At 37.4% G+C, this 21,008-nt stretch overlaps 1 protein-coding gene across 1 annotated transcript in view; it reads right to left on the bottom strand.

Moving 5' to 3' along the window:
• The window catches only part of epha4b (eph receptor A4b), a 105,874-nt gene extending 86,186 nt beyond the window's left edge, over nt 1–19,688 (bottom strand). The window contains exons 1-2 of the mRNA XM_088913298.1: nt 19,571–19,688; nt 3,658–3,722 (exon numbers count right to left, since the gene is read on the bottom strand). Coding sequence (XP_088769424.1) covers nt 3,658–3,722; nt 19,571–19,658 — 153 coding nt within the window. The 5' untranslated portion in view covers nt 19,659–19,688. The remainder of the gene's footprint in view (nt 1–3,657; nt 3,723–19,570) is intronic.
• Nucleotides 19,689–21,008: the final 1,320 nt, after the last annotated feature.

Raw genomic sequence — 21,008 nt, 5'->3', positions numbered from 1 at the left:
TTTGTTCAAATAGATATTCCTCTAAATGAGAGAGAAGATTTATGCTGGCATCTACTGACATTTAATTTTGCTTTATTCAGAAAATAAATAGGACAATTATAATAATAATTTAATAATTGCTTACACTTATATTGCATTTTACTGGACACTCCACTCAAAGCGCTTTACAGGTAATGGGGACTTCCCTCCACCAACACCAGTGTGCAGTCCCACTTGGATGATGTGACAGCCATAGCCATAGAGCAGCCATAGTGCACCAGAACGTTCCACACATACCAGCTCTCAGTGAGGAGGAGAACAGAGTGATGGAGCCAATTCATAGATGGGGATTATTAGGAGGCCATGATTGGTAAAGGCCAATGGGAAATTTGCCGAGGACACCCCTACTCTCTTCAAGAAATGCCCTGGGATTTTTAATGACCACAGAGAGTCAGGACCTCAGTTTTACGCCTCATCTGGAGGACGGCACCTTTTTACAGTATAGTGTCCCCATCACTATACTGGGGCATTAGGACCCACACAGACTGAGAACGAGTGCCTCCTACTGGCCCCTCTAATACCTCTTTCAGCAGCAACCCTAGTTTTTCCCAGGAGGTCTCCCATGCAGGTACTGACCAGGCAGTGGGCTGCCGGTTGTGAGCTACAGGGTGATATGGCTGCTGACACAATGAAAACATTAGACCACAAACGTGTCATGGAAAGTCCCAAAGTGGCTCTGTAAACTTGGAGAGCAAGAAGAGCTTTCTTATCCAGGGATTCACTAGGCTTCCCAAGCAGCATGCATACAACTGGCAGAGCTCTGTCAAGGTACTGTAGGTTGGGCTTAGTCAGCCAAGGTCATCTTATCTTTTCAACAAACAGCAACTCCTGTGATGTGCTGGGCACCTGCTCATGTGCGTTGAGAGATGCAGCTCTATCCCACTCGGTACTAACCCTCCTATTTGCAGTGTCAAATAAAACTAGATCTACAGGTGGCCATGTCAAGGGGCCTAGTCTGTGCTTCTTCATTCTCTCGCAAGTGGAATGGGTGTCTGTGCCAAAGAACTATGTTTTGAAAGCAACTGACTATTAATTGGATGGGTATTGAATTTGCTACTCATGTTTGTTTTTATTATTTTCAAAGTAAAAAAAAAGATTTTTAGATTTTGAGGAAAAGGCAGGCAAGTTAGATTTCATGTGGGTCTTACAAAATGAGGTGTTTTGGTATTTGCCTTTAATAAACAACACGCTGTACTTCTGTCAGGGCCTTCAGATACAGATATGGGGCAAGTATTCATCTGGAAAAGCTTAACAAGTTTCTATCTTTGTTTCTAACTTGGGGGTAGTCAAGCTTGATCTTTAATTAGGATCCCAGCTGGGGATCAGTCAAAACATTTCATCCACAGAACCTTACTCGGTACCATAATCACATTTCAGACGCCTGATTGCTTTGAAGCCAAGAAAACATGTTGGATCAAGGGTTCACTCAAACCCTTTACTGCTTTCACTTCATTTCACTTTGCAATCATCCAGTAGTTAAAGATACTTAAGCATAATTGGTTTTAAACTCCCAAGAAAGTCTGCTTTTGAGAAAAGCCATTCCCTCCTGAAACATACATAACTTTCTTTTTCTTTTTCCATCCTGAAAATATTAGATCATTTAAAAACTGGACATATGAAGATCATCCACATCTGGTACTGGACCAATGTATTTGACTTGCTCTGTGGGTCAAGTGGCAGATGACTGACTCACTAAGACAAATATCCACCGGAAATGACTGGGGGGCTCTGAGAATGTACTCCTTAACTCTTTAATTCCTACAGCAATTAAGCTGTCTCCAAATCTGGTGTCTAGGGTGAACATTATAATCCTCTCATATGAAATGCTTGACTCTGGTATGTCAACCTAGCTGTGATTTCTGTGTTTTGTGCCTTTTGGGCTTTTCAAAACAAAGCAAAATCTATGTTCAAAACCAATGCTCTAAATGCAGTGTCTCAAATAATTTCCAACAACAACAAAAAACTGTTTTTGCATCAAATTTAACATTTTTAAATTTAACTTGCCATGATAGAGGAGTCTGCATTACGCATCATGATCTCTGCAGGCTTTTCTTTGTCAAATTTGCCTCACCCTAACAAAAGACACATTTCTAAATAGAAGTACCCTGGGTGTTTATATGAACTTGAAACTAAAAAATCATTTCTGAATAACCTCTCCCAGACCCCTGCTGAAATAAAGATCTGCAGCTCAGGCACAGCTCAGCATTCCACTGAAAATTGCCAGGTCCAGTCAATCCCTTAGCTTAATGTACATTCAACAGGAACATGACATGAAGAAAAATGGATCTGTTTTTCATACAATGGGCAAGTTAGCATCACTCCAGGTATTAACTGGTAATATGTTAAGCCTCTCTTACGAGGGCAAGATGCTACAGTCAAAACCCCTAAAGAAATCTCACTTGACACATCTTTTTTCCATCATAAAGAATCTCCCTAATGCCTAGATTGCTTCTGGTATCAACCTGCAGCAGTGATTTAAGCAATAAAAAGTTTAACTACATCAACCTATCCTACATTTCCAGTCATTTCCAGTTAACATATGTGTACAGTACCTTTTCAGGTTTTAACTTACATTAAAATACAGTATCCATAAACTGCCCAATAGAGGACGTGACAGGGAATTCCTTTTTGAAAAATGACCTCCAACTTAAATCTTAATGCACCACATCAGATCAGGTTTTTTCTGATAAAATAAGCTTTACTGCAGCTACTGTATAGTATACAGCAAGAAACGTCTGAAACTGATCTAATTGGTTCCTTGGATGTATTTAATGGTTTTTCTTAAACCAAAACAATTGATTTTTTTTACAAAGCTCAGCATCAGTTTAAATAACTTGATTATTTTAAGCCATATGGGTGACTCATAAAAAGATTAAGCTCCTTTTTTTCTTTTTCAACAGCCTTTTGCTGTTAAAACCCCATACTGAGTCTGTGCTATGAATCTGCAAGAGTCAATACACTCCACTTCAGCTGTAAAGAGGTGTACGTGTAATTGAAGTTTACTTATCACATAAGCCTAATTGAGCAGCGTTTAGTCAGTTACAGCTTTGCCAAGTTGCTTACTTACTGCACCTTAGTTAGCTGCACATAAAAAGCTGTACATTTCCATATATTCTTCATACTAAAGAATCACAAAGCAGTGTCATGTCTTCTTTCCTTATCTCTAGAATCATAAGCGATGGCATCCAATTACATTATCTAGCACAGCAGTTCCAATGCTTTTTCCAAAGCAGATATTTTAGAATATTCTTCATAGAGCACTAGCAGTAACAACTGTGATATTTATTACACCACAATTAATTAAAGCCTGCTGCAGCTCCAAACAATGGCGCCACTAATGGACTCTTAGAATGTGAGCTTTGGAAACTGTAATAACTTTTACTTAGCGGAAAAAAATTACAGACATAATGCTAGGTTGAGCAAAGCTTGCAGGTGGCTAAAAGAAGTGGAATTCAATGTGTACACTGAAGAAAACATTAACAGATGATGCATAAGGACCTGCTTTTCCTGACATTAGGCTACATTTTATGATTCTAGCATGAGGTCCAAAAGCAGGACCATGCGCAATCACCACAACGCACACAGGCATATACAAATCATATACTTTAAGACACTCACCCCCTCTGCCGGATAGGCCTCCCAGCCTAGATCTCCTAGTGCCGACATGGAGTCCAGCAAAGTAACTGCAACCAGAAAAGGCAGAACAGCAGCAATGTGACAAACAGTATAACTCGCACCATCATGCTTTAGGCTTCTGGAAAAGTGTGTTATCGCCATTCAACACTGCCTTTATCTGGAGAATTGGGTACACAGAGTCACAGAGTTTCAGCTTTTATATGAAACTGTTTTTTGATTGAAGTTTATCTGAAACAGGACTCCCCCACACCCATTCCAACTGACCCTAGCCTTTGGGGCTGATGCATCTTCAATTAGTGGCCAAGGATTACATTAACCAGGTAATGAGTTAAATTACGTAACTGACGGCTCATTTTAAATGAGCTCCCGAAGTGTTTCTGTGGGCCTAGGGGAAAAACATCCTTGACTTGAAGGTTTTATACTAAATTTGATTGGTCATCTGTATTTGCAAACATTCACACAAGATAATTCCAAATATTTATCTAGACAGATGTGTGACCTATAATATAAAGAATTTTATATTAGTGTTGGCTATCTGGGGTTTACCTAGGAATTATAAGCATTGCCCATATTAATAAAATGGATATCAAGATTTTTTTTTTTTGTGAGAGCTTGTGAAAAAAGAAAATTAAATTTTAGTGGCAAAAAATCAACAGCAGCACCCAAGTATCCCCGAGCCACTCAAGACACAAAAGGTTAAAAGGGGGGCTAAATGGCAAGTTAAAATCTAAAGCTAGTTTTCCCCAGGTCTCTGAACTGTACTTCCCACTTTGAGGTCTATTCCAAAGCAATTAAGCTTCTGCACCACGAGTGATTAATTTTTAATTACATCCAATCTGCAGATGTTCAGTTTAAAGACTCGGAGCCATCTCCTTATATGATGCTGAAGCACGGGCCAGGACAATACAAAAACTGAAACAGAAACAAAATTGAAATATTTCTTTTTCGGCTTTAAATCCATGGCATTTCTAACAAAAAACAACCTTTTCTGTTTTATTAATTTGTTTATGTGTTATTTATGAGAATATGTCTGAGACTTATTAGGATATTTCACTGTCCAAAAAGGATTAAATCCAAAACAGAAAATGCTGGGTCTGAAAGGGTAATCTACTATATTCAATAAAAATATGTATAGTTCCTACTAACTGTATCAAGAAGTTACCATTTGTATAAAATATGCATTAAATATTTGTTTAGTCTCAAACTTTCATGAGTATACCACAAGAACACAATGAGCAAATCTGAATCTGTTCCTTTTATTAATTGTAGATGGACAACATTAAATACTGATATCTGTCAAGGAAGGCTTTCATTTTTCTGAGGTTGTCACAATATTTACATAGTAAAAAAATCCAGCTGCCATTTTTAATAACAGTCCGCTGACATGACGCACAATGTAACCACAGACTAAGGTGTCTCACGGTTTGCAGGTCTGTTGCAACAAAAATACACCAACAACCCCCCTCCCCTCATCATCACCCCACTCAGCAATCACTGAAAAAGCTGGAAAATTAAGAAACGAGCATGCCATCAGTTGAGAACCCCCCCCAGTCCAGGGACAGTCAGCATGTATGAGAGGCCTGAGTGGCTCCTGAAAGAGTCTTGATGAGATAAAGCAGGAAACTGCAGAAGCACATGGCCAAGGCAGCTGCTGAAACAGAAGGTGAAGAGACCTCTTGGGGAAAGGGGGGATTGTTGTTATGCTCCTGTTTCAAAGCTCCAGAAATGCCAGGCTTCATCTCATTGGGAAAAGGGAATAGTTAAAGCCACATTAAAAAGGGCACCGTCTCACGTGAACAAATGTGAACCGAGTGATTTCTTCTTTTTTAATATATTTTAAATAAAACAAAAGAAGCTTAATCTGCACCTGTATGTGTAAAGGAAAGCCATTTAATAATGTTTAACCAAACAAGCTGCAACTAACGTGGTCGAACCTCACCCTATTCAATACCACATGGCCATGGTTACAATGCTGATATCTTGACATTTATAGCACGTTTCCCACTTTGCACCAGCACTACTAAGGTCAACAGTCATTTCTCTAAAAACTGAACACCTCTTCTACAGCTGTTTAAAGAATCCTTATGCTACAGTAGATGAGCAATAAAGCAACACATAGCTCAGTGTTATCCACTTAGCTACTGTACATATTTGTTTTCTCCTTGCAAGGCGAGGGATTGTGTCAAATCCACATTTCAGTGTCGCACAGCAATGACAGAAGTTCTACAAAGAAACACACAAGGCAACTTGTATTAGGACCAGTGAGGTTAGAAATGTTAATTTCACACAGCCTAGGCATGAAGATCCTCGCTTGCTTTCTAACCATCCTTGAACTGCAGCAGAACAGTGGCATTCCATCGGAGTTGCAGCAAATGGGTTCCTGAGGGTATAACCTGTTGGATACGTCTTAAATATATCGTAACCTTGCCCAGAATAACGGCGAATCAGCTACTGTTGTACCTCAAATATACACATATCTTCTAATTAAACTCTGGGGTGCAGAGCCACTTCTGTAGACTAAGGAATCTAAAAAATCTCCTAGTCTGAACCTTGAAGCTAATTCCACTATTTTACCCATTTAAAATACAATTATACTCCTCTTATTTACATTGTTAAACCATGAGTAAAACCTTTTGCCTAGAGAAGCAGGCCTGCTGTAAAAAGTTGTGAAACACTTGAACTGTATTGCATACAGGGAGGTGGACAAAACAATGGCAACACCAAGCAATACAGTATATGAATATGTTTTTTACAATAACTGTAAAGAGCTGAGTTGGCCTTCAGAACAGCTTCAGTCCATCTTAGAATTCTGATACACAAGTTTTGAACTGTTTCTAGTGGGATATTAGACCATTCTTCAAGAAGCAATGCCTCTAGTTCTTTGAGAATTGAAGGAAATCCACTCTGCTCTCTGCTCTCTTCCAGAACTTCGCATAAGAGTTCAGTGATGTTTAGCTCTGGTGATTGGGAAGGCCTTGGAAGGTGTTTGACCTCATACAGGTGTTATTGAAACCAGACTTGAGTCATTAAGGGGCATTTTCATCTTGAAATATGGGAACATCTTCATGAAACAATGTCTGCACCATAGGGTGGACCTAAAATGGCTTCATATTTCTCGGCCATAATTCTCACATGCATAGTAATAACCGAACCCAATGAGTTACAGTAAGTGTCCATCTATCCCTGTCAGGGAACTTTGAACTTTGAAAACTATTCCTTTTTTCTGATGTCATTTTCATTTCTTTGGTGTATGCCATCATGATCTTTGATACTGTTTCCCTTGACACAATAAATAATTTTGCTATTTCTGTGACCGATGCACTTGCAATATGGGTGGCAACACTTTGACCTCTTTCAAAATCTCTTAGATCGCTCATATTGCTTTAGAAACGCACATATTGAAGTGGTGATTTTAAGACATCTTTTATCACGGAAACATATTTGTAGTTAGTCATCAATATTTTGAAATTAATACGAAATACGAGTAAAATTCTTTTTAATTGTGATTTTGTTGCTTCAAAATACGAGTCCTTTTTCGTTAGCTTGTGCCCCTTATCTCCAACTGTACCAATACAGTTCAGTGTAGAGAAAGGCCAACAAAAAAAGGTACTTCTCAAGGGAATGACCCAAGTCTTTAAAACGCATTGCTACTGTAACTTAAACCAGACGCAAACCCCTTCACTTGGAGATAAAGACCTGTCCATTAGTCAGTCTGCCGTGTATCACATTCAATATTATCTAATAATCATAACATGAAGCTCAATTGAACATAAAACCCTAATGGAACTCAGCTTGATACAGTATATAATGAAGCATCAATATTACAATTTTAAAACAAATTCCAATGTACTGTATATTCTTTACAAACCAAGAGTGAAGTGTCCCAGGTATGGTACCAATTTCTGTTCTCGTGAGACAATAAGCGCTTATTTTACTTAAAAAGATGATGACTTTCAGATTTGCACAAGTCATCTTTTTTATAGAAAATTATCTGAAATGCTAGAATGATGATAATTGCTTACAATTCCATTGATAAACAGATATCATGTAGTGTTCCCTAAAGATACAGCTTGAAATCTGAAAGTATCAAATTTAGAAGAAACAGAAAGTTATTGATCATTCTTACTACACAGTGTTTTTACATCTTCAGAGCAAACAACAAGGGTAGATAATATAGAACAATTCTACAAGAGAAAGATAATATTCCTCCCAAAAACAGAAAAAATACAAAGCACCACATTATTGAGTCCATCTCTTGAAGTATATTTATTATTTTCAATAATCCTGTGTTTGTCATAAGCAGGTATAATAATTATAAAAAATTATGACTGGACTTATGTCATGCACATGAAATGTGGAAGATGTCTTCCAGTTGTTTTATCTAATTTACTGGGTGTCTATAAATAGTCTTTTTCATGACTAACTCTTGTCTTCAACAACCTCTTTAGCAAATCATTCATTGGCATCAGTTCAAAATAAAACTGGCTTATGTGCATTACATTAAGACTTGTATTTAATAAAGCAATCAAGACCCTTCATATTAAAGCCATCAGTAAAAGCTAGCTAGTCATACCCTAAACTTTTCAGTGGTCTCTTCCTGAACTCTTCCAACAACAAATACTACTGTACCTGCTGAAAACTATGAAAGAGGATTTAAATTAGATTTGGTCATTTAGCGATTTTTGAACATTTGACTCTAGTACCTTATTAATCAAAGAATGCTATTTATTTTAAGTATTCAAGTGAATAGGCCATCATGACATAGCTTATTAGTTCATTCTATTGTCTTTCAACTACTGTACATATTTAGAAAAAGGATCTCACATTCACAATTTAGAACACCATCAATATTGCACTGCCAATTGAGTCTGTTGGCCACCAGTTTCTGAACTACGTGTAGCGAAGGGATTTGATTTTGAATTCGTCTATTGAAACTTTCAAATACATGTCAATGTGATTGAGATCAATTGAGTATTCTTTATCCTGGGCTTGTTTCGTTACTATTATAGCAATAAAAATGTGTTTTACTTTTCAAGGCAGAATGAAACAAATGACAGTGTCAAGAAGGCAAGCTTCATGTTCACTATATTTTGAGACATTTTGAGATACCAATAGCTTATCATAACAAAAAGAAACATTTTTATGTAAAGTCATGCATCTGAATGTTGTTTATATCAAAGGACACAGTGAAGTAGATACTCAATGGAACTGAAACCTTGTATGATACCAGGTATCATGTATTCATGTCATGTCATTTACCAAACCGCTTTATACCAAACAATGTCACGGGAAGCTGGTGCCTTCCCGGCAAGCAACGAGCACAAGGCAGGGTACGCCCTGGACAGGACGCCAGTCCATCGCAGGCAAGTGCAAGCCAATCATACATGGGGACAATCTGGAGGCCACATTAAGGCCGAGGGGGGATAACTCCCTACTTTTATCGAGAAATGCCCGGGGATCTTTAATGACCACTGAGAGTCAGGACCTTGGTTTAACGTCTCATCCAAAAAACAGCGCCCACTACAGTATAGTGTCCCCGCCACTATACTGGGGCATTAGGACCCACACAGACTTCAGGGTGAGCACCCCCCGCTCGTCCCATTAACACCACTTCCAGCAGCAACCATAGCTTCCCAGGAGGTCTCCATCCAGGTACTGACCAGGCTCAACCCTGCTGAGCTTCAGTGGGTAGCCGGCTGAGAGCTGCAGGGTGATATAGCTGCTGGCTGCCTGTGTATTCCTCAGCTCTTATTAATAGTGGATGTTTGGCAAGACAAACCTTACTCTCACTGTGATCTACTCACAACACAGGGTAATTATCCTGAAGACTGACCAATGATGTAGTCTGTGTTGCATAATACACCAGATGTTGTTTTTTTCCTGACACAAGGTACTCAGAACCCATTGGTTTAACAACTGCTTATTGTCATCATTCATATGACAGTTACTGAAAAAGTCAAGGAAAAGCTGCTGAGAAAACAAAAAACAATGATTGTGAAACTTTCACATCTGCAGTTTCACACATCCTAGTTTAATCCCCAGCCTTGCCCAGGTAATGCCTCTTTAGTCTACCTGTCAAGGTGTTTCACAATATCACAGCAATTGCAAGACTTTACAAAAGCTTTCTACAAAAGGCTGTTGTAGATGTCCGCTCCTTGGTCTTTCCATTTTAGTATTCTGGGTGTATTCTCTCCCTCCAACTTGTAGATCGATAGGTAAGAATTCAGTCATTGAAAAAGGACTAGATCATTCCACACAACCAGTAAGAAAAGTCACAGAAGTCATTCTGCTGACAAAGCTGCAGTAAGACAGAGAATTTTTTAAATACTATGCAAACTATATATTTCTGTTCTGAATTGGAGAGCTACTCAATTTAAATTTCAATGCTGTACATTTATCTAGGTTAATTGAAGGTAATATAAATTAGATTTATTTAGCCACAGCTATTTTTTTAATACAATTACAGTTCTAATACTAATTCATTAAAAGTAGTAGGTCATTCAATTAAAAAATAAGGTACCTGTAATGAAATAAGTTTAATTTGTGAAGTGGAACTAAAATAGAGCAATAAAGAAAAAAGAAACAAAAAAGATTTGTATGTATAGCTTTCTTTCAAACACACAGACCCAACATGGCAATTAAGAGCAACAGGAGACGAAATAATTAAAAATCTGAACATTTGCATTCACAAAAATGTATATAACCGTATTAAAACTACCAACTCCAAAACCAGAACGAAGACATCTTGGTGTGAGTGGAGCAACTTCTTGGATTTCAGACCTTTGGCAGAAGGAGATTTAACATAATTTTTGTCACTATGATGCTGCCCTGCATACAGTTTCAAAGTAGCTGCAAAAATGCTGTTTTACATACCCATACTTCTGAACATACGAGTCAATTCCACAGCAATACATTTACTCACTTCTCTCAGTGTCGAGAGAAATCATGTATCTGCTGCCAGATGCTGAACTCCACCACTAGTAACAATTTCCTTGTGGATTCATTCAAGCCCTTTAACAATAACAAGCTTTCTTTCTTGCATTCACTTACTCATCCCCTTGCAAATATCTGTTCATAAGCCAAGTGCCTTATAATTTCTCACAATTAGATACGGTGACCTCTTCGTCTTCGACTGAAGGTGCTGCTGCTGACTGGCACAGAATTTCAGCCATTAATTTAAACTTTCGACTGATTCTGGCTTCTTTTACGCTGGGGATTTAAAGCTTTTAAGATTCTAAGGAGCTAGAGGTTAATTGCAGAATGATTCATTTGTCCGCCACCAAATGCAAATCAAGGCCGATATAAACTGATTTTTTCTCACTTTTTGGACTAAAAACTGCTTGACATAAACATACAAACTTCTGCTAAGTAAGTTTCCATTCCACTTTACTGAAAAGGCAAAATGGTTTAACAATGCTAATGTTGTCTCTGCTACCGAGTACATGAGCACATATTTGTAACTACAGCTGCTCAGAAAGATCAGCAAAGGTTGTTTCCCTGTAGCCCACACTTCACATATGAGTGCTTTTGTCACATATGTCTTAAAGACAAAACAAAAACTGGAGTCTTGAAAGGTCTTTGGAAACTTGAAACCAAAGCTGATTTTGAAGAAACACATTTAGTGTACAAAAAAAAATTCACAAGTCTAATATTGACTACAATTAAATCTGCGTGTCTGATCAGTCTACAGAAAAAAATGATTACCACAAATCCATGAGGTGCTGTGGCACACTCCTTTCTAATTTGTATTTTCACAAGTTTTAATTTGAACTGAAACGAAAAAGGGAAGGCTTCATCCCTGAGAGTTTCCTCTCCCTGCAGCCCATGTTTGGAGTGAAATATAATGAACTCTGATAGGGATGTAATATAAGAGACTGTTCTGCCTAGTATTAGGGGATTTCTCCTTTATTAAATACATTTTATTCCTTGCCCCAGCCTGGTTGCTAGAAGCTTGTGGTTCATTTTTGCCATTTTCAGCAAACATGGTAAATGACTCAAGGATAACAGTTGATCTGTGAAATTGACAGTATTCTAATATTAGAACACAGTAATTAAAATGATAACATATGGAAATACTCAAAACTGTGGAACCAAAACTTGCCTTTAAAGATGTTCTTAAAGATGCCAATTTCATAATAAAAAATGTCTGTCAGAATATAAATGCTGCTACTTGGGGCTCCGAGTCTAATAGAGCTGTTGTTTTAACACCTGAATAGTTCTGAGACACGTTTCCTCTCTCTGATTATAATGGCCTCTGACATATTTAAGCACTTGTTACTGGAAAAATAGAGCTATTTGTTTGAGACATCCTTTTTATGAATGGCACCTAGAGGCACTGATAAATTTGATGCACAAACATTTTCATGCCGCATGTTGAAGAGCAAAACCTAACAAAACAGGTTGTGAAACAGAGCCTTTTTCTGCACAGAAACAGTAGCACACATTAAAAGTAGACATTATTTGTACCATTCAAGTAAAGCATTCCAAAGCCTCCTAATACTACCTAATACTGGGTTTTCTGTTATTCATCAGAATTTACCTAGAGCAGTAAGAGAAAGTAAAACTGTTTTTTTCTCCTTACTTCAGTTAAAACTAAGTGTAAGGATGATAAAATTCACAAAGGGTGTGGTATGGGAGGTACTATCTTTTTTCAGAAACACCGAGGATCATTTCAGAGAGATGTTGGAGTCAATATTTATTATTTCTGCTGGGGTTTCTGGAATCTAATCTGAACATCTCCATCTCAGAAAGTAAAAACGTGTGTAAAAACAATGCTGTGATATACAGTACAGTAATATGCTGTATACTGAGCACACTTATTCATAACCACCAACATCCTTGTGGTATCTTATAGTATTACTTCATCACAATTCTTATAGTCAAGATGATAAGCTTTTAAGAGGCTGTCAAGGACCTCAGACATACTGTAGTATTAGTAGTTCAGGTGGGTAGCTGCGTCAGCATGCGTAGGCTGCAAAGGAACAAGTAATAGGTTTATTCCATGCTGAAAAAAAGAAGAAAGAAAACAACGTTTCAGCCGTGGAGCCTTCTTCAGGTATGAAGACCTGAAGAAGGCTCCACGGTCAAAACGTTGTTCTCTTTCTTCTTTTTTTCAGCATGGAATAAACCTATTACTTGTACTGTAGTATTGTCTTAAGTGCAGAGTTCAGACAAAGACGTGGGCATCTTTGAAGTTAATCCAGTGTACTGTATGTTAATTGGAGAAGTGTTCATGCATCTTTGTACCTCTGCATGGAAACTACTGAAACGAAAGTCAAGTACAGTATTTCAGTTCAAATAATTTATCCCATTTAAAGTGATAATTAAATGAATGCAGATCTTTTCATTTGATCCTCATGATTAAAAGTGTACTCCAAAAATATATTATATTGTCCTTTACCTTCAATATCATACAAGACAAAAAAGAAATCTAGAAGGGCAACAAAGAAGATAAATGATCTGGCTACTGGTGACTTGAAAATCAGAAATGGATACAGAAATCACTTTTATTCGTTATCCATGGGGAATGGCAAAAATAGTCATTTGAGGATAGCTGGATAGCTGGAAGGATGAACATGACAGAACTGAGGTCATCTTGTCTCCGAACCACCAACTGGGAATTCACCAACATCACAGAAACAATTACTGCAACTGCTCCTAAACACCTGACACTGGCACCACAGAGGACACTGTCTTGAAACAGAATGGATTTGGTTCTCAGGTGTGATCAAACCCAGAGAAGAAACATACAGTATTTCAGTAAAAGAAAGGTAAAGCTTTGGTCATTTATGCAATTCACAGACTCACAATAGAATTTCTTCACTTTCACTTGATCTTCAATATTAACTTTCATGAATTTAACTAAAAGGGACAGGGAAATTGTAAAGATGAACGCACATATTACTTTTAAGAAAACAATCTGTACTTGTAATTGTATATAAACGGATTTTATACCTCAGACTAATTCATGAGAAGAAGTCTGCCTTCCAAAGATTTAAAACATACATTTTCTTTGCTGATTTTAAAGACTACTAGCAAGCATTTTAAGCAATGTTACTGTATTTACTGTTAATAAGGGAAATTGATGCATCCAAACTAGAAGGTTGGAAAAAGAATATAAATGATCTGGTTACTGGTGACTTAGAAATCAGAAATGGATACAGAAATCATAAAATCTGAAAAGAGCAAACTTGAGATGTACTGTTTGTGTACAATAAATGCTTACTTTAACAAAAATGCAAGGAAACCGCTTCGTGTTTAAAGAGAAGTTTAACATACATAAATACTTAACCTCTTTTTCTTATTTAAAAAAAATCTCCATGAAATATTAAATTTAGAAGTTACCATTGTGGGTTGACTAGTCCTATTCCTACTGTGATTTCAGTATCATGCGTTATTTCAGCCACCTAAGCTCTCATGTAGTACAACAAAAGAAATCTTAAGGAATATTCAGTACAGATCAGCACTGTCTAATGCAACTTACACCTGCTTGTTGTAATGACAGAGACCAGGCTGCTGCTGCAATTTCTGAAACAAGTTCACTGCTGGAAAGAAGTTATACACTACTGTCCAGCACCTCTGAGTCACTAGACAGCTCATTACAAAACAGACAACTGGCTGTTATCTACAGTATTCTCACAGTGTAAAAGGCACCACAAAGTATATCTATACTGTCATGTGTCACACTACTTTCATATTAAATTTAAAATGACTGGAGATTTAGATATACATTTTACACAAAATATACGAATGCAGTAATAGAGAAGAAGAATGCTTTAATGGCAAAATGGAAATTCTGTTGCTATAAAGGAACGAACAACCCTATCTTAAAATCATTTGTGCTAATGTTTCCACCTTTGTAAAGGTATTTATACTGCTGCACACGCATGCTTACAAAGTACACCCCCAACAATTCCCCTTATTCAATGTCTCCTGTATACTGTAAATGATCTTTCGCAAAATGGCTAAAGCAGAAAATAGCTACTACTTTCACCCTACAGCAGCAGCATCAGAACTACACTGACCGAGAGCAACAATGAGCATAAAAGCTGCAATGCTACTTACCACAGTTACTTTCAGAATTAGTTACATCAAAACCAAATGGTCTAATTCTTCTACCTTAAATAAAATCATAAGAAACAATTCTGTTTGAAAATAATGAGGATCTTAGCCAAAAAGCTAGATTCAATTAAAACTCTGTAAAAGAGAAGTAAGAGTAATGGAAACTAGATCTTAGATCATTACCTTTGCTTGCTTGTATTGAGAAATTATAATATAATATACCTGTGCTAAAGATAAAGTGTTAGACAATTTCCCAATGACATACTGTATGAAGTTCTCACCTCGCAAAGTACAAGTATAAGAGCTAATGAGACTTGGTGTGTTTCATATATGACATCCAAAATGTCAGTTCTACAATGTTTTAATTTTACAATGCGAGAAAAAAAAGTTTTAATCCCAGAATTGTTGATCTGAACTCAGCTATTTTTCACTCTTCGGATTGAATGATAAAGCCAGGCATGTTCACTGGGTGCAGTGTGTAAATTATGAATGTAAGATTCAGAACTAGGATTGTGTCATAGCCTCCTTTTCTTCTTTAAGGTGGAGACATTCTTCTTCTGTATCCATCCATAGCGTCAGCACAGACGGCCAAACAGACTTCAAAAATATGCAAAGAAATGTCTTAAATCACAAGAAAGGTTATCCCTCTTTACGAAGAAGATTTACGAGACACATACCGTATTTAAAAAGAAAAGAAGCAAAAAAAGGGTAATAAAGATTAGGGGAAATTAATTGAGCAATGTGCTCTTTAGTTCAAGGTCACAGATTAGACAAGATGAATATACAGTAGTCTGTTTAATTACATCACCCTGATTGATCACACCGTAGCTAAAATCTAGATCTGCCAATGAGTACAACTAGCATAAGTTAAAACAATTAAAACAATGGGGAACTTTGTCTTGTGCAGACAATTCTGAATTATGTTAAAACTAAGAAAAAGGGAATCTGCTGATGTTTTCAGAAAGTTTTCAGAGGGTGCGCCAAGACGTCTTCCGACAGTCCTGTTTGTTTAATTGAACTTAGCAACCTTCTGTATGTTTTGTTAGAGCTGGGCTACAGCCTAGAAGATATCCTTTCAAAGGAAAAACTGTTTTGAAAACTATAAAAGCACCTGCTTTCGGTGACAACCACGTCTATTTCCTTGTTTAAAGGTATGACGTCTCAGCAAATGAGGAATCTTTTTTTCCCAAAAATGAGTTGATAACGAGAAATCATCATTTAGAAAAAGGCATGTTCTTCACAGGCCCTCTTTGTAACTTATGAAAATGACTATGCTGATTTTCCCCTTGGACTACTTTATCCTGTAAGCTGTCCTTCATCGGTCCAGCTTTGATGGGAATGAACCTTAAAGAGCTCTGCAACAGATTCTGCATTGAGAATCCATGCTATTAAAAAAGCACATTAAATGAGAAAGCTGGCTACATGCAGCTGAATCAATAACGGCCTCAACACATTAAAGTAATCTTGAATTGCAAACACAGCTGCCCAGGGAGAATTCTAACCCAAGGGAGGCTGTCGACTGCAAAGTGTTTGAGTGGAATACCCAAGAACCTTAGGGATCCAAGTTCATTTTCAACTAGGTTTTGTTTTTACCCCAAGAATGTGGATGGTGAACGGAGAAAGTGAAGCTTCTGTCAGCAACTGCTTAAAAACTGGTTTAAACAGAAGTTAAAAGGGATTTTTAAGTGTGTTAATTTTAATAAAATGCATAGTAGAAAGCCCCAAACAAGACATTGTATGTTCTGAAGGAGTCTCATAGGAAAACTGTGGGTCAGATTTACAGTTGCTCATTAGTTAGAATGTTGACTGATAAATGGACTTTTCTTTATACAAACAAGGGTTTTGGAAAACATTTTTAACAGGATAATATTTTTGTGGTAGGTGACTTCTTTTCACTATAGAAAGCATAATATAATCACATTTGGTAAAGTGAGCGATGAGATATAGTGAAAGTGTTCAAATGAACAACTTCTGTGCCCACTTCTTATAATCAAGCAGTTTAATAGACAAGCGCCACAGGATAATTCAATTAAGCAATTAAGAAATCGGCTAATTCTAACAAAGATTCATCCATCTATAGTCCACTTATCCTGCTAACGGTTATAGCAACGCTTACTGGACCTGGACCCTACCCCTGTAGCGCAGAGCAGAAGACAGGACGTCGGTCCTCTCCTGGATGGAACACCAGTCTTATCAGAAGGCCATTGCGAAAAGGGGAATTCAGAATATCCAGTCATGGTTAGCCACTGCTGTACTGTATGTCTCTGGGAGATGGGAGGAAAATGGAGCAACCAGCTAGAACCCATGTTAACACGGACGAGGAAAAAATACTGGCCCCCTGAGGCTGGAATTGAACCCAAAAGTGTGGAGCTAAGTTAGCAAGCTGTCTGGCCACTGGGCTACCACTAAGGAAGAACTGCCAAGGTAAATACAGTCATGGATCCGGTTTTTGGCAGCAACATAGACATAATGAGAATAAAGCATTCCTTAGTTATTTTGCTTACATTAGATGTCGATTTGTCATCAATACATTCACAGTAAAGAATCACACCAATTAGGGAAGTGGCCTTTGTAGACAAAATGCACTGGCAAACATTATATGGAAATCTATTTTCACAAACAAAGGATCTTAAATGGGATTAAAAGGATTCCTTAAATATACTGTTAAGTGTCACACTGTTAAAGGTTCTCTGTGTGCGCTGCTTTGTGAGTACAATCTAATTAATGAATGACCTGTGTCTGCTTACTCTGGGCACTGGTGTACTCGTTCCCAAGGTGAATGCAGCAAATTACAGGTTTCACCCAGGTGTGAACATCTTTAAGCTTCTTAATTGGCTGCCCCCTCCTCCACCACCAAGTAAAATCTGCCACAGTGCGTGTCACACCAAAATATGGTATTGCGAGGCAATGAAACCTGGTAGTAAATACAAATAAGAACTATTGGAGCGCCATCTACCGTAGAACACGTGATAATTACATAATTAATAAATCACATTTTAGTGCTATTATAAAATATTTTCGAAAGACAAAGGTTATAAAAACGAAAAGGTTTTGGCTGTATTTGTAAAAAAAAATTAATTTGAGCATATGGATTTTCATAAGAATAACAAGGATATCGCACAACTAGATCTCACACGCCAGTATTAAGTAACCTTAACTTTCCATAAAGCCTTGATTTAATAACGCCGGAGAAAAAATGTAAATATATCTGGTACTACACAATGGATCTTTGCTTCCTATGGCTTCTCCATAGAGGAAAGTAACAGAACAGTGGTCTATTAGGCAGATTAGATAGATGAATTTACAATTACAAATTACACTAAAACTATAAAAGTTGTAAGTTTGGATTTTTTAAAAACATAGTTTTCATCATTTCTGTTTCAGTCTAGCTGACTGCTTCATGTTCGGAAACACTTCACAAGCATCATATATGAAACATCTGGAGTTTTTTTTTTAACTACTCCCTCCTATGAACATAAATACAACTTCAGTGTCAAGTTGAAGTGACACTTGCTCAGACCTTTTCATGAACATAAAATTGTTTTTAATAATCTTTGACGTTCACATTTTTCCTCTTAAGTGCATATTGTGCTTTACAATAAAACTGCAATCTTTAGTTGCAGCGGTGTCGCCAGGAGGAGTTGGTATAAAACTGATAAATTACAAATTACAAACGCTCCCTGCGTTGGAAAAAGCGGCTCAGCCTTTTAAGTTCACCTGCGCTTTGCAAAGCAATATTTTAGGAGACACAAGATGTCATCTAAAAAGCGTACACTATAATATTCATCGTGCTAATTCTTAGCTATATTAGTATCAGGTGTACCTTCGTCTCAAAATGAACATAGGAGGTTCAAAATAATTTTATTTCGACCATGCCAAAACAATCCAAGACCACTGCTTTACAAAGAATGCCCCCAAAAAGCGAGCTCATCTGTAGTTTCAGCATCAGAAACTGGGATGCAATCAAAACACGTACAGTAGCGCTCTTTTACTGAACTTCATCACTAGCTGCATTAATAAAATCCATGTGCCTAACCTTCAGGTTAAAGAGCTCAGGTAAAATTATGCCACACAGAATTTTCAGTTGATAATGTTCCTATTACAGCCAATTCGAAACTTCAACACAAATACATTTTTGGTAATATTAATACACCCATCTTGTTCTGCACTACATTTAACTGTAATTCTATCGAGTATTTTAAATTACGTTAACGAAGATGTCTACCGTTTCTATTTTACCCCTAGTATACTTACTGTATCATTTCAACGCATCATATAAACTTCAATGCATCTATGTTGTTGTCACCTGAACGCAATTTCGACAATTGAACACTTTGAACAGCACTTGCCCTTAACGAGATTAAATAAAATCTCCAGGTGTTGTGGAAACAGTTTACAGGTAACATATACAAAAAAATGTCATTTCGTACCCAAATAGATATTTCGTTCGTCCAGTTATTTTCACTTTAGACACCGCATCAAGGTCGTTGATTATTATTTATACAGCTTGCAAAACTTTCACGAGGTGTATTTAAAGGCATCCGCAAAATCGCCAAAGCCTTTGTAAGTTTCTCTTGAGAAGTACGGCAGCATGAAAATATATCCCTTTTACGCTGCCTTACTTTTGAGCAGATGCAATTAAAATTTAATACGAGTGTCCTGGAAAAAAAAAACGTTGAGCATTTTTTCCATGCATGCTCCTTGTTTCACTTGCCTTATATAATTCACATCAAGCACATTATCTTGACTGCACTGAAAATATTGCGGGGGGGTACAAGAAAAAAACAGTTACTAATTACACCCAATTGAAACCTAATTTGCTAATGAGCCCTACCTTCATTATCCGGATAAGTCCTTAAGGCCTGGTTCGGTATAAACAAATGAAGAGTGAGCAGGGATGGATAAATCCAAAGGAAAGCCATTTTCAGGCTGCTCCGTGTGCCTGCATCCCTGTGTACAAAGTTACTGAGCTAAAAGAGCGAGGAGGAGAGAGCAGCGGGTAGAAGGAAGGAGGATCCACCGAGAGCCCGATCTGTCAATCACAACGGGGCGGCTGGGAAGGGAAGAGAGACCCTGGGAATCGAGTCGCATCCCGAGTTAAAGGCGCACGCTCGAGAGCTCCATCATCCCCGGGCCATAGAGCGGTCCGGACGAGCCACCCGTGTAACAGCCAAGTGATGAGTCTGATTTCTGAAACATCATACCTCACAATCCGTGAATACTGTACAGTAAACAAACACATAATCCCGGGTGTCCAGAGGTTCACAGCGTTTCCACTCGTTACAAATGCTTGCTTTCAAAGAATTACTCAGGTGGCTATGCTGGAGTGAACTGTGGTTAAAATGGAAGATATCCACCCATACAGTCATATTTTAATCTTTAATGTGAAGTATAAAATAAAGCGCACAAGTTGACTACAGTATAACGTTATATATATATATTGTAGGTTCCTCATTTTTGTTTTTAAACTACGCCAAAGTATTTCTAACTAAACTGAAACACCGAATCTAGGATAATCCCCATTTATTTGTTTTTGCATAGCTCTATCTTAAAAAAAAAACATCGTTTTAAGATATCTCTGAAAAGCTGTCGATGGATGTAGTAATAGATGGCAAAAAGAGGCAAAAGCTGTTCGCGAAGAACACCGAACTCTGAAGTAAATAATGAAAAATGTATAAGCCAGTATATGAGCTGCTTTTTAGTTGCAGCTGACGGGGAGAGTAACATGGGTTAGAAAGCACTGAAGCAAACCGATTAATATTTTCCCCAGTGCGTGATTTTTTAGTCAGAAAGCTTTTGAATTGAGCCCAAAGCAGTAACATTGTTTCTAAAGTACACGAATTCAGCATTACTAAACCACTGGCAGACAGTTAAGGTAATGGTACAGTACAGTACAGTACTGTACGTACCTGTCTTTAGTTCTTTCTTATTTAAATAGGTGGATTAAAGAAAGACAACGAAGAATGAGATGTGTTCTACTCATTAAAATATACTGTATTAAAATGGCAATTGAGGTCTTTCAATACCTTTGAATGTAATAGTACAATAAATATAGGAGTATATGGTGCTACATATAAACCTTGTTTTTCAAACCAATAGATTAATTTGAAAAAACATTTGTACATGGAATAGGTTTAATATAAAGATATAACGGTATTGATATAAAGGTACGGTACACTATGTTACACTATGTTTCCGGGAGATTAACCTCTCCTGTATTGGACATTCTTAGTGTTTTCCTTCTGCTTGCAAGTCATGGGCCCCCGCTTGAT

The sequence above is a fragment of the Atractosteus spatula genome, chromosome 4 (genome assembly GCF_055471065.1).
Source record: "Atractosteus spatula isolate fAtrSpa1 chromosome 4, fAtrSpa1.hap1, whole genome shotgun sequence".
In the NCBI taxonomy this organism is placed as follows: Eukaryota; Metazoa; Chordata; class Actinopteri; order Semionotiformes; family Lepisosteidae; genus Atractosteus; species Atractosteus spatula.
Note: the sequence above shows the minus strand (reverse complement) of the source record. Positions and strands in the feature narration are given on the sequence as shown.